At 41.1% G+C, this 18,536-nt stretch overlaps 1 protein-coding gene across 7 annotated transcripts in view; it reads right to left on the reverse strand.

The window, feature by feature from the left end:
• Positions 1-811: 811 nt before the first annotated feature.
• LOC134223623 (extracellular serine/threonine protein CG31145) overlaps positions 812-18,536 on the reverse strand; it is a 267,195-nt gene continuing 249,470 nt past the window's right edge. For 4 of the 7 annotated variants that reach the window (XR_009982640.1, XR_009982635.1, XR_009982637.1 and 1 more), the window contains 2 exons: positions 4,653-11,101; positions 812-4,606 (listed from right to left, as the gene is read on the reverse strand). Coding sequence is in view for 1 of the 7 variants with exons in the window: in XM_062702812.1 (XP_062558796.1) it covers positions 7,958-9,520 (1,563 nt within the window). In the remaining 6 variants the exon portion in view is untranslated. Of the gene's footprint in view, positions 11,102-18,536 lie in introns of all 7 variants that reach the window. The other 3 variants (XR_009982636.1, XR_009982639.1, XM_062702812.1) reach the window with 3 other exon arrangements.

Below are 18,536 nucleotides of genomic sequence, written 5' to 3' on the forward strand. Positions count from 1 at the left end.
TTATAATCATACTTAGGGCTTTTTTTGTTAGTTTATTCATCAATTTCTGTGTTCTGTAAATTTGTGGAGGTCTTAGTGATTGCGAAAACTGTAAACTGAAAAAAGATGATAGATAGTAAGCCACCATTACCATTGGGGAAAGCTTCCCTTTGAGAGTTTTCCGAAAAATAAAAAATAAAATCCTTGAACTCCAAATTCCATTTCTGCTTATGCTTAACCAAGACACAAACTTCTGTATATTGGAACACCGTAACCACATTAAATTAGGAGTCTCCAGTAGCCTTGCGAGCAAAGGCGTAGGATTGCCAATTCGGAAATGGCGAGTTTGATTCTCGGTCCGGTCTAGGATGTTTTCGTGTTGGAAACATTATCGGGCATAGTGTATCCATTGTATGTAGTTGCCACACAAGATGCATACTCATGCAATGTGGCGGGCATAGAAAAGCTTTCAATTAACAACTAAGGAAATGCTAATAGAATACTTAGTTGAAAAGCAGGCCAAGTTCCAGTTGAAATGTAGAGCCATCGAAGAAGAAGAAGAACCACATCAAATTAGGCTATGCTAGACTAAGGCTTTGGTCCGATTCGCGAATAAAAATAAAATTAAACTCAAAAGTGACAGTTCGGAAATTATGAAATCCCCCGCTCATAAGAATGGCTGGTGCTACCCAGCAAGACCAACAAAACATCTATCAAAAATGATTCAATATCTGTCAAAAGTAATCTTGCTCTGCGAGCAGGGTTATTGGCAAATTTTTGAACTGTCATTTTTAAGTTTAATTTGATTTTAATTCGCGAATCGGACCAAAGCCTAAGTATTCTGAAATCGTATAGTTGACAACTCATAAATCAAAGTAACCTGGATTTTGTTTTCGTAAGGCCTTTGGATTTGGCCAACCCATTGCACTGCTTTATGCTTCTATACTTCCAGTTCTGAAGGCTTGATTATGGAACAAAATTTTAATCGTCGGGGTTCAGCGAGGGGGCCCTCTTTAGCCGTGCGGTAAGACGCGTGGCTACAAAGCAAGACCATGCTGAGGGTGGCTGGGTTCGATTCTCGGTGCCGGTCTAGGCAATTTTCGGATTGGAAATTGTCTCGACTTCCCTGGGCATAAAAGTATCATCGTGTTAGCCTCATGATATACGAATGCAGAAATGGTAACTTGGCTTAGAAACCTCGCAGTTAATAACTGTGGAAGTGCTTAATGAACACTAAGCTGCCAGGCGGCTCTGTCCCAGTGTGGGGATGTAATGCCAATAAGAAGAAGAAGAAGGGGTTCAGCGAAACCGCACCAAGCGCAATGAAAACGAAATGAATTAAATCTATTCATTCATACATTTGTTATTGGATATCCTCAGTTATAGGGTGGAAGAATATCCGATACGATTTGTGATCAATTGGATCTGATACACGAAAACTTGTGCAAGAAAATGAGTAATTTTTTAAAGGCACTTGGAGCACTTGGTTAAATCCCGGTCAAACATGAGATGAAACAAAATGAGCTTCAGATTTTTAAGCATTCATTTGGAAAATCATGCTATTTTTAAGAAGCTTTAGTGATAGACCAATAATAATTATTGTTTTTTACCAAAGAATCCAAAGTCACATATAAATTGTGTAAACCTTGTAGAACATCGGTGCATCGGCATGAGGAGTGGACTGTGTTAGTTGGTTCACAAGAATTTGATTGCTAATTTGATTACCAACTTTGTGATCAATAATCATGGCCTTGGACACTGCACGCGTGGGTTGCTGAGAACAAATCTTTTACCTCTTGACGTGGCCTCGATGTTTACATTTCTTGCATAGAGAAAATCAACTAAATTGCAATGAAGGTGTGATTAAAAATCATTAAATTGCACTCGCACTTTTTCCATGCTTTATGGACTCGTTTATTAATTCTGGCCTCGTTGTTGTTATGGGAACGCATCTGGTATGCGCAGAATTATTGTTTGCAATTTTGATATTCTAATTTCTCCGTATAGCGAATTTCTAACTTCAGTATGTTGAGAAGACTTTGAATTCTTGTTTAATAATTCCAAGTGATTAACAGTGTTGGTAACATCATCCATTTCAATCGCCAAGTAGTCACGCACGAGTAATCATATGCAAGAGCAAACTTTAGCAGAGCAAAATAAAAGCTTTCATCATCCAACTTTCATCGAATTGTTTGAACATAAAGCAATATTTGGGACGCCTCACAGTGGCGGAAAGCCGGACAAAACCTCAAAATTGTTTTCGTGATTTTCGTGAAGCCCATCTTTTTTAAATTTAACATATATATTGAACTAGTCGACCCGGCAGACGTTGCCCTGCATAGTAGGCGGAAATGCGCGCTATGAACTGCCCATGGGAAATTTCCATACGAATCTTTATTTTAGTTTTTCACGATTTAAGGTGAAGGTGGGTTGAGTACCAAAACAAAGCTTTGAAAGTATTTGTACAATAAAAACTGTTATATACTGTAGTAGTATTGGTGTCGTATTAAAAAAAACAAAGAATATTAGTAGGGTGGTTCAAAAAACGACCCAGCACCACCACGCTCACTCGATTCCGTCCCATGCTCCAAGTGTCCTCCAAAAACCGATTTGAACAAAAAGTGGTTGAGCGCATGCCGATTTGTATGAAAACTAGCATGGAAACTAAACCTTTTATTACGCTGGCTACAGTGCCTCCCCTCCATACGCTGGCGAAAAGAGAACCCACATAGCTGAAAGCAACATTCCAGGGACTTTACTGAAAGAAAACCGCACCGCAGGAAAGATCCAATGATTACGTAAGGGGTCGTACACTTATTACGTAAGCAATTTTTCTGGGTTTTTCGACCCCCCCTCCCGCCTTGTAAGAGTTTTGCAGACAGTTGATTTTTTATTTATATGGATCGTAAGATATTGACCGACCCCCCTCCCCCCATAAGTGCTTATGTAATATGTGTACGGCCCCTAACGCAAAAATAGCATTTTATACCCCACTCACCCCCATGTCACACTTTTTGTATGAAGCATCTGCCCCTGGTGCGATAGTGTAGACTAGACTAGACTAGCAGTATCTGCCCTTGGTGCGATAGGAATCACAGACAAATTCTGGGTATTTTGTTGAATTGCACGTTTTACTGATGCCTTCTGAGAAGCCTAATTATCATGCGAAAGATTCATAACCTCGATTAAAATCGACTCGCAACTATTGAAACGACCATTCAATATGGATTGTCTATGGAGTTGAAGCTCTTGAATATTTCATCCAGTCATATGGTCTCCCCCCTCGCCAGGGCCCAATGACGAAGCACCACAATCAGAATAATGTTAAATTCAACCTCGCCATATAAACTGTCATACAAACCTGAAACGACTTGTGCACGGTAAGCCTCTATTTAAACCAGCCCAAACCATCGGATGACACCCAAATTATAAATCACAATCGACTGAACGTGGCGGAGCAAAATTATTTTTTGAGCCACCCTAATTATTAGTTTGCTGCTGCCGGTGCCGTTGTCCGCGATCCGTTTTTAATCGTTCTTTTCGGGCAAAAATAGCAGTTTATATTAAGTTTTCAGTTTAAACAAGTGACTGATTTCGAAAAGTGATGTTTAATTTGCATTCCATCAACATTTCGGGTTCCTCATGTGCGGAGAAGTGAGTGAAAACTTGATTTTCTCAGTGCCCTTTGAGAAGAAGTGAAGTGCAGTGATAAGTCCACCAAATCGCGAACGGCTAATAAATTGGCACGATACTGCTGATTTATGATATTATTCGAGCCGAAATGCATAAGACTCTTTGGATAAACATGTTCATTATCACGGGAAGTGAATAAATATGCTGTGAGCAGGTTAGTAATTTGAATATTAAACTTTTGTTCGATGCTGATCGATGCATTCGAATGTTGGTATGCGGGAGGTGTGGGGTTGGCCCGTGGAAGGTCCGGTGCCATATTGGCGGCCATCGTGGTACTCTTCCAACTATGTCCTTAAACAACTTTACTGATGATTTTCGCATAAGGAAATATTATATAAACCCGTCGGAAGCAATAACGAACATATCTGCTGAAGGAATGAAGACAATCCATCCAGCCGTTTTCGAGTTATGCGGATACGAACACAGACCATTTCATTTTTATTATATAGAAAAGATGAGCTAGTTCCAAAATTCTTTGATTGTAGCTTGTAAGTCTAATTTTCGGTGTCTTGTTGAAGTTCATTCCGTAGAGTGTCTCCCGAACAAATATGTACAGGAAAATGAGATTTGGCTAAACTTTTTTGGGAAAGATTCGAAAAGATCTGGTATTATGTATTAAAATCCATTTTTTTGTCTACTTTCCGGTGGTTATTGTGGTGAATTGTGCTTAGCTGCGCCAAAGCGGGTAATTGACTGGTGCAATGTTAGAATGAGGACGCTATCTTTCTATGGATTTACCCGGGATTATTACCGGGATTGACGTAGTATTCCTCCCGGGATTATCCTAGGATTCCTCCTGGGATTCCTCTTGAGACTCGTCTTGGGATTCCTCCTAGGATTCACCCAGAATTCCTCCCGGGATTCTTCTGGAATTCCTCCAGGAATTCACCCAGAATCCTCTCGAGATATACTCGGGATTTCTCCTAGAATTCACCTGGAATACCTCCCAGTATTCATCCAGGATTCCTTCCGGAATTCACCTGGGATTCCTCCTGAGACTCATCCTGGGATTCCTCCCGAGATTCATCAGGAATTCCTTTCGAGATTCACACGAAATTCCTCCCGGAATTCACCCAAGAATCCTCTTGAGATCAACCCGGTATTTCTCCCGGAATTCAGCTCTCGAGATTCACCTGGAATTCACTCGGATTTCCTCCCGAGATTCACCTGGAATTTCTCCCGGGATTCACCCGGGATTCCGCCTGGAATTCAGCCATGATTTAACCGGGATTTCTTCTGGGAATAAACCCTGGATTACGCCCGGTATTCACCCAAAATTTCTATTTTGATCCATTCGGCATTCCTCCCGGGATTCACCTGGATTTCTTTCTGGGATTCCTCTCGGGAATCTTCCCAGGATTTCTCCTGGGATTCACCCGAGATTCCTCTCGGGATTCCTTCCCCGACTTCTCCTGGGAATTCTCTCAGGATTAACTCGAAATTCCTCCTGGGACTCCTTCTGAGATACCTCTCGGGATTCACCCGAAATTCCTCCCGTGATTCCTTCCAGTGTTCACCCGGAATTTATTGGGGCTTCTTCCCGGCATTCACCCGGAATTCCTCCAGAGATTCACCCTTCCCTTCCATCCCTTGATTCACTCAGGATTCACCTGTGATTCTTCCCGGGATTTACTCGGAATTCCTCCCGAGGCTCTTGCTGGGATACCTCCCAGGATTCACTCAAAATTCCTCCCAGGATTCACACGAGATTCTATCTGGGATTCTCCCGGGCTTCACTCCTTCTCTGGAATCCTCCCAGAATTCAACCGGGATTCCTCCCGGTAATCTTTTGCCGGACAACTTATTTGATTTCAGGGAGTTTGATTTACGGGTGGAATGACAGCCTTCCGGTTCAACTTTATTGTGTGAGAAGGCAAAAATTGTATAACTGTAACAGCTGAAGACATGTTTCAAGTTGACAACAATCGTCGCCATCGATGTTATACAAATTGTACATAAACGAGTGGTTTTCATTTAATGTGAATTCCAACAAAAGTCGTCCAAAAATCATCATCAAAAATATTATTTTTTTCACCAGAGTTCGTAATGCTCACTCAATCTCAGGAGCATAGGATACAAAAACTCACGAAAACTTTCGCGGTAAAATCGCTTTTCGGTAAAGAAAAACAGCCTAGAGAGTGATAACCATTTTTTGCTCACTTCGATTGCTTCGGAAAGTTGGTTTGTTCATTGACGTCAACAGTAGTAGCCTTTGTGGAACAAATAATCTGGTACTTACATGCAGAAAGCGTGGCGGTGTGGCTAGAGTGAACGCATCCTTTCGGCTATTATTGTTAATATTCTGGGTTCGAGTCCCGCAGTAGCCATACATTTTTTATAATTGTTCTTCGATAATTCTCACGAAAAGTGAGTGAGAGTTCAAAGTTATGAAACTAAAAAGGAATTTCATCCAATAGGCATGATTTTCGTTTATCTTACAAAGCAAGTTTCAGAGAAAAGATTAGTGGGTGAAAGATGTTCCTCGCCATGAACAACAAACGCTTGCTTCGGTCTCATCGAAACGAAAAGTCGAAGCCCTGCTTTTCATCTGCGATTGAATATTGGAAATTATATTTACATTGTCAGCTATTTTTCGCCTTTTCGTATACTAAGTCTACTCGATAAATTGAGGTGATGTCTGTATGTGTGTGTGTACAAAAAGTGTAAGAAAAACAACCCGATCGACCATTGCGTTCCGGAGTTATTGAAAAAACGGAAACTCAAATGAATGCAAATAAATGTTGTATAGCTTCGAACCTGACCAAAACTGAATCTGTTGTATAGCTTGGTTTGACCAAAATAATGAAATTATTGGACCATTGCACCCACAAATGTAGAAATTATTTTGTATTAAAAAGGATACTGCTGTAATTATAGTTGGCTTAGTGGCAAACAGAGTATCATAGTTTGGAGATGAGCCAGCCTAGGGCTGGAAGTCTCTTTAATAAAGATATATAAAAAGCTTGGGGTTGTATACAAGACACAACCGCTCGATGTAAACTACTCATAAACAAGTAGTATAGTACATCAAAAGATTCAATACTACTGACAAATTGGTGGAGAGTTTACGAATCGATTGATATATAAATCTTTAAAATCCATTGGAAGATAAAGGAGCTATTAATGTTACAAATCTTACATGATTTCGTGACGGCACCCAATTTTGAAATTTTCATTTTACATTCTGTATCCGAGCCTTCCCCTTAGACGTAGTTTACGTCAAAAAAAGTATCATAGCTTTGGATTCACCTTCAATCGACGGAACATGCTCAGCTTCTTCCTATTGGGCCAAGCAAATGGAAGGAAATTGTTCAATAGAAGTCAGAAAGTTGAATAATCCATTATTATGTTAAAAATTGGTTGGTTCCCGGTCCGTCTCACCATATCTGGGCACAGATTATGATCGTGATAACCTCATGATATTCGACTGCAAAAATGATAACTTGGCTTGTATTAGGCACCTTGCTATTAATAGCTGTGGAGCCTTATGTACATTAAGCTGCGTGCTGCAATGTCCTTGTTTCCATTGTGTAATGACAACCAAAAAGGTTTTATGAAAAGAGTGTTCCAGGATTTCGAATAAAATGTAGGTGACGGCTGTAAATTTGAAGTAACTTTTTTCATTTTTTATTTACATAAACCAAAAAAGTAATGCTCAAAACTATCATGCGTTTTTTCTTCCTCCATAAGTATGCAAAAATGTGAAATGAATGTTGTTGGAGTGTGTTGTTACTAATGTAAATGAACTTTTATCCTTTCACAAATAACAACAAATGTCTGGAAATCTAAGAATGTTTTTTTTTTCAAACCAGTGAGCATCTGCCAATACCAAAATTTTATGTAACTTCATTTGGTCTGAATAAAAAAAAACAAATCTATCGAGACGTGATCTTCGTTCAAGTTTTCACACCACATTCATAGAATCAGCACAGCATTTTGCTCCAGAATCATAGCTCAAACAATGAAGTTCGTGACGTTTGTCTTTTGCCTTTTGTAAACTACTATAATGATCTCACATCGAATTAACAAACAACCTGACTCAATCCGCGCAATCACTAACGGAATCTATCCTCCCCACACACTATCCCATCTTCTTCGGATTCTTTCACTCTCGCTTTTTCTTACCCGCTCTCACCTAGCGCGCGTGTTCCGTGCTCTCACTCACATCTGGTTACTAGACTATGTACAAGCTTCTGTATTGGCCGACTCGATGCGCACCGTTGCTCTTCAGATTGACCAATACCCTATAGAGACGCCGGGATCGCCTGGCTCGACGATAGGAACGCTAGGAGAAGTTGTCCTTGTGGCCCAGCTGGTTTTGGCTGCCGTCGAACTCTTCCTCGGATGCCTTTTTCAGGCAGTCCCGCACGGCTTGCAGTATGATGCCCACCCGGCGATCGAGCGCGGTCAGATGCGGTTCCCATAGAACCGGTGCGATCGGATCGCGGGACAGCGAATCGCGCATCCGTTCCGAAAGCGTTTTCGGACCGTTGTGCACCAGCAGCAGCATTTCGACCGTAGACGACCGAATCAGGCAGCACTGGAGCAGCGGTGCCAAAATCGATAACTCATCGTGGAAAGGTCGACCGAAACCTCGACCGTGGTCCAGATGAATCGGGAACGTGTCGTTCCCAAAGATTTTGAATGTTTCGTAGTGGTGCCGGTCCATGTTCCCAATGAGGAAATCAAACACCGACATATCCATCAAATCCAGTAGTCGACGGTCTTCGTCGTATGGGGGAATGTCGCGTACCATGGCGCAGTAGTCGGGATCAGTTTCCCACTGTGCCTTCCTGCGCTTGTGGTATGATCGGCGCCAAGGATGTCGCCAAACTTTTCGCTGTGTGTCTTGTTGAGTTGGCAAGAAGGCAGCGAACGATCCTTCCAGCGTGTCCGGACTGCCACAGATGGCGTGGGACGTATCACAATAGTAGGAACATTTACCGTGGAAACACTTGTTTCGAGCGGGAGATATGAAGAATGTCTTCAGCAGGTTATCGTCGCACACTCTCTCAATTTCGGTGGTAATGTTGAGAAGTCTTCCAGTGACTGGCATTGCCCGTCGGAATCCCATTATCCGATCCAGATGGAATGCAGCTATTTCTGCCGTGTGTCTCTCGTAGTCAGTGAAGTAAAAATGGTTTGGCAGCGTTTGTTGTTCCCTCGGAAAACGCATCGGTTTGAACAGCGCATGAATATCATTCGGATACTCAATGATCAGTTTAATTTGGGTTCCGCCTTCTTTCTGAACAACGTGCTTGATTGGCAACTTTATCATGTCCTCTATCACAGCGTCCACGAGTTTATCACTTTTTGAGTACAGTTCGTTTTTGGTAATTGATAGCTGGAATCTTTCCAGATTACTTGCATTGCTGCTGATCTGCAAATCGAGCAGTTCAGCCAGATTTGGATTAACATAGTCGTCGTGGTCTTCTTTCACAACTATTCGTTCAAAGTATTGTGGATTGCGTCGATTTTTCGGTGCTACGACCACTGCAGTCAAGTCTTTGAACCGATCATGCGGAGGAGTCGCCGTTATCTGTTTGCTTGGAAATCCGGATCCGGATGTGTCTGTTCGGCCGCGGGTATGTGGATTTGTGGTGAAGTATTCTTTGGAGCCGGATGCGTTACTTTTGGCAAGGTACTTCCGATGAAATTCGTTATATATACCACCTTTGTCTTCTTCATTAGCGAATCGTATCCGCGCATGAGATGGAATAAATTCACCACGCGACACGCCAAGGTCCATTTGTAGATCAATCACCAGTAACAAGGTGAACAGCACCAGCGTGGCACCGAAGCCTAGCGCTAGCCGTTCTTTCAGCTTTTTTGACCGGATCCAGTACATCTTTGCTGATCTTTTGGCTGGTCGTGGTCAGGGTCGCACAAGCGACTGATCCTCTCACTTCAAACACCAATTATCGAATGATTGCCACTCACAGCATTTTCGATTCAGCTTATTTCATTACAAGAGCAATCTTTCGAAACATCACCAAGTGCAACATTTTATGCGATTCAGCAAATCATTTCTTTTCATTCAACTACCAGCAAGGCAAAAATTGTTTTCGCTTTTCACGTCACTATCACTTCTATGAGCACTATAAAAGGGCAACCAACGGTTCCAACAGCCCATGTCTATACACTTTGAACGTTTTTCGCCGGTGTCAGCATTTTTATGTTTCTCCAATGAAGATTTTCACCTCAGTTCACACTTCAACGCCACAACCATAACCAAGGGCAGTTCACAAAGAAGATCCTGTAAGACAAGCACATCGACCCCGAGGGCACTGTTGATTTAAACAAAAACATAACATTTGCCGATCATCCAACTCGGGGTAATCTTCACATCTACAAGCTTCTCAAAATTTTTGTCACGTGGCACTGCTAGGTATTAGTATTACTCTTTATATTCATCAAACCCGAACTCTAGTTTCGAGATTCTTCTAGCTTCAACAGATTATTGCACGAATCTCGTAAAAAAATAATTCCACCAACTCCCGCAGCTCCGCAACAAACACTTGCGAAATCGCTTGATTCTCGCGCACTACTAGCAGCGCAATTTCGTGATAAGATTAAGTTTTCCGCTGCGAATTCTCTCTCACTCTCTGCGCCGTGCCCAACCTCTCTTTCCCAGTTACACTCAAACACGATCGCAGCGGAAAAAAATCTACCCGTCCGATTTCAATAACAAACCAACCTTCGTTCCACACTCTCACCCAACACTTTCGCACTTGGAACAAATAAATCGCAGAATCTTCAATCGGCCAGTTCTACGTAAAGAGGCCTGCAAACAATGGTGCGAAAAAGCACCGATCATTTACATAATCTCCGCTCGTGGCCAGCAGTCGCTTCGAGCGAATCGAGGTTACCGCCGGACGGCGCTAGATCTTCTGCTGCGATGTGACCGAAAAATTATCTCCAATTTGCTGACGCGCGGTCGTTTTTTGGAAGCTGGCGTCTCCGGTGAGCTCTGGATCGATACTGATGGCAACTGCTCCGGCAACAAGAGAAAAAAGCACCGTATTACTGCCGGGTAATTGCCGGGTGCTTTTTCTTTTTCGGTTCGTCGTGAACAGCTGCCGGTATGTTCGGTTCGTTTTTTACGTGTTTTGTTTTGCTACACTGTGTCTCGATCTGGACAGGTGCGTGCAGGGTCTGAAAGCGACTATCCGGGGGGCGCGGAGGTTGTTATCGTTTAGCCCATACCAGCCGCCGTCGATTCGGTTGATAGTTTCGTAGTCTTCGTCGGTGCCTTTCGGTACCCATCGATTGGTACATGATGTAGATGCTCGGCTTTTCTACCCATCCAGTTCCTCTTCAGGGGTAGCTGATTTGCCTCGGAATGATCGAGGGAGGTATTGGCTGGTGGCTGATAACAATGGGATGGGCTATGCTTTATAAGTGGTTCACTAGCAACGGATGATCGGATCTGAAACAAAAGAGACAACAAATGATGATTATTAGAGTTGTATTTTTCTGATCCTTTTCATTCCGAACGATGATTGAGATTTTATTCATATTGGTCTGAATTACATAAAAGAATAAATAATATCTATGGATTTATTTCTCTTTGATCCTATAGCATATGGAATTATACTCTCATATATAGGCGGTGATGTTATAGTTACTTTAATTATCTATAAAAACCCCAATTCAGGTATTGATTCTGCCTTTCTCGTAATCAACCACAACATCAACCTTTGGGGTTCAGTGCGTCGTTCATAACTTTTGAACGGCAAAACGTTTCCATTTGCACAAAGTTAAAAACAACGATTTATACATTTTTGATACATTTTCAATTTCAGGATTGTATTTGACCATTGGCGATTTGGCGTTGCAAGAAAAGAAGAAACAGAATATTGAACATTCAAAATAAAAGCACGGGAAAGGATAGGAAGACAAATTTTAACGCTTCAAAATTCTATTTAATTCGGTTAACAGCACGGACATTTCTGGAACTTTTCAAACGAAATATCATAAATAAAATCTAAACTATACTTTCAACTACGTTGTACAAACGAAATTCAGCACCGCATTGTTAACCGTTATTAATTAAATTACTTCTAATATTTTTGAGAAGTGTTATATTCTCCTTTCCCGTGCTATTTTTTTTCGAATGCGTGACATTCTGCTTCTTCTTTTTATTGCAACGCCAAATCGCCAATTGTTCACATTCCAAATATACAATAATGACTACTCACAGTAGGGTGGCTCAAAAATCACTTTTTCAATTTTTTTGATGAGCCGTTCGATTCGATTCTATTTGATGCCCTGATGCTCTGGTCAAAATTTCAGCCAAATCGGTCAACGTTTGGGCAGTGCTAAACTCGTTGGAAGTTTATATGGAAAAATGTATGCAGAAACATCCAAAAACAGTGATTTGCAGTTGGACGGCGCAATTTACGATCAAGAACCATGATACTAATTCAGTTCTTGTAAAATAAAATACAGAATGTTATGCTGAAAACCGCGAGAAGATTAGAGTTTATTACGCAAAGATATTAGCATTTTACTGGGGTGTTGTGGGGGTGAATTTATTTCTTTTCAAAGGTAAAAGAAACGAAATTTGCTCAAACCCCACTGCAGAGAAATGCTAATAACTTAGCCGGGCAAACTCGAATCTTCTCGCGGTTTTCTGCACAGCATTCTGTATTAAATTCTCCAAGATCTGAATGAGTATCATAGTTCTTCATCGTAAGTTGTGTAGTCCAGCTACAATTTACTGTTTTTGGATGTTTCTGCATACATTTTTCCATATGAACTTCCAACGAGTTTAGCACCGCCCGAACGTTGACCGATTTGGCTGAAATTTTGTCCACAGCATCAGGGCATCAAATAGAACCGAATAAGAGGGCGGCCCATCAAAAAAATTGAACAAAGTTTTTCCCATACAAATTTGAGCCACGCTAACTCACAGGCAGGGTTTCCATTATGCCACATAGGGTATCTGTTCCTATATCAATAACAATAAGGCACAGTGCACATAAAATACATTGAATTCTCACCTAATTATCAAGTACCGTGAGAATAATTATGCTCAATTCACAAAAATTTTAATTGAGAACAATTTGGTGACTTAAAAAATAAAATAAACATCACATTTATGAAGTATTTAACCCTTATGCGGCCGACGGGTACCCGTGTTCCTTTTTCAAATACAAGTGGTGATATTTCAATGAATTTTTATAGCTGAAAGCTGAAACTCGGTGACATTTGAGAACTCCATAAAATGTAGCATATGTGAGAAAATCACGTTGGTACAGTGAGGAGGGACGTGGGGATGGGCATCTGATTTTTTTACCACGTGGATGGCCGACAGGGTACCCGTGTTCCACTAAATTGATATTTTCATAACTTTAACAATTTTCAACCGATTTTAATAATTTTGACAGTTTTAGAAACAGAAACTCATATAGTTTTGCCCATTGTCAAGGTTTACAGTTTTTGTCCATGGTTATACAAGAAATCTTTGAAGTAAGGCTTAAGAGTCCACACACGTAACCGAAGGACTATCAACCAGTTTCAAATATATTACATGCTCATTAGAATACATGCTTCTTAGAATAGTCGGTGTTCACAGTATATATTCTGGTTCTCCAAAACCCCTGGGTAAGGCCTCAGTCGTCCAAAAAATCCATGGAATAAGATCTTATGGTCTGCTAACGCTACCAGAGGTCTATCGTGCAAATTCAAAAACGGTACATGCTCTTTATGGTGCTTAGCATATAATGCTTTCACAGTATATGTTCCGAGTTATACAATGACCTTTTCTTAAAACATGTTTGCATTCCAAGTAGTTCTTGTTGCTGTCATTGATTCCAGGTAGTCTACGAGCTCCATACAGTCAAGGTCTTCGCATCAATCTCCGTAATGGAGGCAGTTAACGAAGAATAAACAAGTTGCGTGACTTCTTCTTGGTATATGTTTGTATTCCAAGTAGTTCTTGTTGTTGACGTGGGCTCCAGGTAGTCTACGAACTCCATAGAGTCAAGATCTGTGGATCAACCTCAGTAACGGAGGCAGTTATTGAAGAATAAACAAGTTGTGTGACCCCTTCTTGGTATCTGTTTGTATTCCAGGTAATTCTTGTTGTTGTCATTGGTTCCAGGTAGTCTACAAACTCCATAAATTCAAGGTCTGTGGATCAACCTCTGTAATGGAGGCAGTTAATGAAGAATAAACAACTTGTGTAACCCCTTCTTGATATATATCTGTTTTTCATGTAGTTCCTATTGTTGTCGTGAGTTCCAGGTAGTCTGCGAACTCCACACAGTCAAGGTCTTCGAACCAATCTCCGTAATGGAGGCAGTTATCGAAGAATAAACAAGTTGTGTGACCCCGTCTTGGCATATGTTTGTATTCCAAGTAGTTCTGGTTGTCGGGGGCTCTAGGTAGTCTACGAACTTCATAGATTCAAGGTCAGTGGATCAACCTCCGTAATGGAGGCAGTTATTGAAGAATAAACATGTTTTGTGACCCCTTCTTGGCATATGTTTGTTTTTCATGTAGTTCTTGTTGTTTTTGTGAGTTCCAGGTAGTCTACGAACTCCATACAGTCAAGGTCTTCGGAAAAATCTCCGTGATGGAGGCGTTTATCGAAAAATAAACAAGTTGCGTTACCCCTTCTTGGTATATAATTGTATTTCTTGTAGTTCTTGTTGTTGTCGTGAGTTCCAGGTTGTCTACAAACTCCATACAGTTAAGATCTTCGGATCAATCTCCGTAATGGAGGCAGTTATCGAAGAATAAATAAGTTGTGTGACCCCTTCTTGGTATATGTGTGTATTCCAAGTAGTTCTTGTTGTTGTCGAGGACTCCAGGTAGTCTACGAACTCCATAGAGTCAAGGCCTGGGGATCGACCTCGGTAACGGAGGCAGCGTTTGAAGAATAAACAAGTTTTGAGACCCCTTCTTGATATATGTTTGTATTTCAAGTAGTTCTTGTTGTTGTCGTTGGCTCCAGGTAGTCTACGAACTCCATAGATTCAAGGTCGGTGGATCAACCTCCGTAATCGTGGCAGTTATTGAAGAATAAACAAGTTGTGTGACCCCTTCTTGGTATATGTTTGTATTTCATGTAGTTCTTGTTGTTGTCGTGAGTTCCAGGTAGTCTACGAACTTCATACAGTCAAGATCTTCGGATCTATCTCCGTAATGGAGGCAGTTATCGAAGAATAAACAAGTAGCGTGACCCCTTCTTGGTATATGTGTGGATTCCAAGTAGTTCTTGTTGTTGGCGAGGACTCCAGGTAGTCTACGAACTCCATAGAGTCAAGGTATGAGGTTCTACCTTGGTAACGGAGGCAGTTATAGAAGAATAAACAAGTTGTGTGACGCCTTCATGGTATTTGTTTGTATTCTAAGTAGTTCTTGTTATTATTGGTTCCAGGAAGTCTACGAACTCCATAGAGTCAAGGTCTGTGGATCAATCTTCGTAATGAAGGCAGTTATTGAAGAATAAACATGTTTTGTGACCCCTTCTTGGATATGTTTGAATTCCAAGTAGTTCTTGTTGTTGTCGTGGGTTCCAGGAAGTCTACGAACTCCATAGAGTCAAGGTCGGTGTATCAACCTCCGTAACGGATGCAGTTATTGAAGAACAAAATCGAGTTTCAGACATAGCAATTAATTTCCAATCCGGCTGGCTCAATACCCGGAACATAGGCAATTAACTTTGAATGTACTGAACTCGAAAGGCGATCTCTCTTCGCTTATGTGGTCGGGTTAGGATCTGACGACCAACTGGCACAATCTCACACAACCCTACTTCATCGAGCGCCGTTGGTGATGAAGCAAGTGTATGAGCCAGATAATACTAAATACTCATTTTACTTGGTTGGCATTGTACAAAAACATATATGAGAGAGTTAGTTCTGAGAATGTATTGTGAGAGTTCGGCTACATGCTCGGTGCTGTGAATTTGGTTTCATCAGTACCCGCTAAGCTGCGGAGGACGACGGAGGTCCTTCGTAGCTTAGTGGGGAAAACACCTGTCTAGCGTACGGGTTTCGTGGGATCAAACCCCACCGAAGTTCTGGAAATCAATCTCCGTAATGGAGGCAGTTATCGAAGAATAAACAAGTTTTATGACCCCATCTTGGTATATGTTTGTATTCCAAGTAGTTCTTGTTGTTGTCTTGAGCTCCAGATAGTCTATGAAATAGAGTCAAGGTCGATGGATCAACCTTCTTAATGGTGGCAGTTATTTGAAAATAAACAAGTTGTGGGACCCCTTCTTGGTATATGTTTGTTTTTTAAGTAGTTATTTTCAAGGCAAAATACGTGAATGGAATCCGTATTTTTTTGTCGAAGAGACTTACAAACTTATTAACAGGTACTCATAAATGATTCATAATAAGCTACAGGCAGTGAAGGGTTAGGCAAAATCAGGGGTAGACAAAATCTGGGAGTGACAAAATCGGGTCAACCTCATCTGAGTGAATGTACGCATTCCTAGTACAGTAGCCGTTCGATAACTGCAAAATGTTTACTTTTCAGTTATCGAATGCCGTTCGATAACTGCAACGCACTCTAGACGTCAAACGGTTGTCAATCGACGTCAGATGCAATAAAGGTGCATCTAAATGTGCAGCGCAATGCAGCTGTCATTGAGTCTGACATCGGTTTGATGTTTAGCGGTCCGATAACTGTAAAACTGTTGCAACTATCGAATTGCAGTTTAAAAGCATTGCAGTTAAATGACTTGCAGTTATCGAACATCTGCTGCAGTTTTTGTTTTGCCATGGTACTAGGTAGACTATGAACTCCATATAGGAATGATCTGCAGATCAACCCGCGAACGGAAGGCTATTGGTAAATGTTTGCATTTCAAGTAGTTCAAGTTGTTGTCATTAGCTCTGGGCAGTTATTGAAGAATAAACAACATGTGAAACCTCATCTTGATATATTAGCATTCCAAGTAGTTATTGTTGTCTTGTTGTTGTTGGTTTCAGGTAGTATACAAACTTCATTCATATCACTAATACTTCATATTCTTTGGAAATGCAAAAGTAAATAAATTGGAACGATACAACTTCACGCCGAGAACGTGAGAAAAAAACGGGCTAATATGGCAAAGATCATGTATCATATTAAAATTAGATTAAGGACACTACTCACGGAATCCAAGTTTCAAAGTGCTCGCGTTTTCGGGGGTACACCAATCGATACGGAGGCGGCGCACAACTGTCATTTTTGTTGATTTAGCTTTGCTGCGTCGCAGCATGCGTGAAATAATATAAATGACAGCTGTTCGTTACTTCCGTATCGAGTGGTGTGCCCCCGAAAACGCGAGCACTTTGAAACTTGGATTCCGTAAGGAGTGACTTTAAAGACCCTCTAGATATTCGTGTAAGCCTAGAAGTCTTACTCCATAAATTTCTAGGATGACCATTAGCATATGCCATGAACGCTTTTTATTCTAGAACCCCAAAGGCATGTACCAAATTTAAAACAGGCTCTGGTGTAGATCCTAATGCCTTTCTCCAGGGTTTTCTTGGATGACCATGAACATTTGAAATGGGTGCATTCTATTCTACGTACCATAAAAGGCATGTATAACTATTCAAATAGGCCGAAAGAGCTCTGGTTACGCGTGAAGTTCCTGAGGATTGAAAGCGGTATATTCTATGTACCACAAAGGGCATATGCCACTTTTGAAACAATCCGAAAGGTATCTGGTTACGTGTGAAGATCCTGAGGCCTATTCTAACATTTTCTTGGAAGACCATAAACATATGCAATGGACGTATTCTATTCTATGTACCACAAAGGGTATGAACCACTTTTGAAACAAGCCAAAAGATCTCTGGGTACCCATGCAGATTTAAAGGCCTATTCCAGGGTTTTCTTGGATGACCATGAACCTATGCAATGGACGCAATCTATTCTATGTACCACAAAGGGCATGTAACACTTTTGAAAAAATCTGATAGATCTTTGGTTACGCGTGTAGATCTAAGGCCTTTTCCAGGGGTTTCTTGGAGGACCATGGACATATGCAATAAAGGCGTTCTATTATATGTACCACAAAGGGCATGTACCAGTTTTGAAACAATCTAAAAGATCTCTGGTTACGCGTGTAGACCTGAAGGCTTTTTCCAGGGTTTTCTTGGATGACCATGAACATATGCAATGAAGGCGCCAGAGGACTTATCCGAGAGATTTCTTCGATAGCGCAAAACATATGTAGTGATCACATTTGATTTCAAGATGCGCAAAAAGCGTGTACCACTTTTGAGACAAGTCCATAGACCCATGGTTATGAGTGTAGACCTTAAGGCCTTACTCCAGAGATTTCTTGGATGACTCGGAACATATACTGTGAACACATTCTATGCTAAGTACCACAAAGAGCATGTACCTTATTTGAATTTGCATAATAGGCCTTTGGTTACGCGAGTAGATCTTTAGGCTTTACTCCAGAGATTTCTCGGATGACTAAGACCTCATTTCAGGGATTTTTGCATTACCCGAAGCATATACAGTGAACACCTTCAATTCTAAGAAGCGCAAAGAGCTTGTAGCATATTTGAAACTGGTTGAATGGCCTTTGGTTACGCGTGTAGACTCTTAAGCCTTTCTTCAAAGATTTCTTGTATAACCATGGGCATAAGCTGTAAACCTTGACAATGAGCAAAAAGTATATGAGTTTCTGTTTCCAAAACTGTCAAAATTATCCAAATCGGTTGAAAATTGTTGAAGTTATGAGAATATCAATTTAGTGGAACACGGGTACCCTGTCGGCCATCCACGTGTGTTTTTTTTGTTGGCCGCATAAGGGTTAACTGAAAAACATCATCACCACCATGCACCCATTTCAATAACATTCTAAAATTGTTAATCCTATGTCTGTACCTATTTCA

This window comes from Armigeres subalbatus, chromosome 3 (assembly GCF_024139115.2).
Source record: "Armigeres subalbatus isolate Guangzhou_Male chromosome 3, GZ_Asu_2, whole genome shotgun sequence".
NCBI classification, from domain to species: domain Eukaryota; kingdom Metazoa; phylum Arthropoda; class Insecta; order Diptera; family Culicidae; genus Armigeres; species Armigeres subalbatus.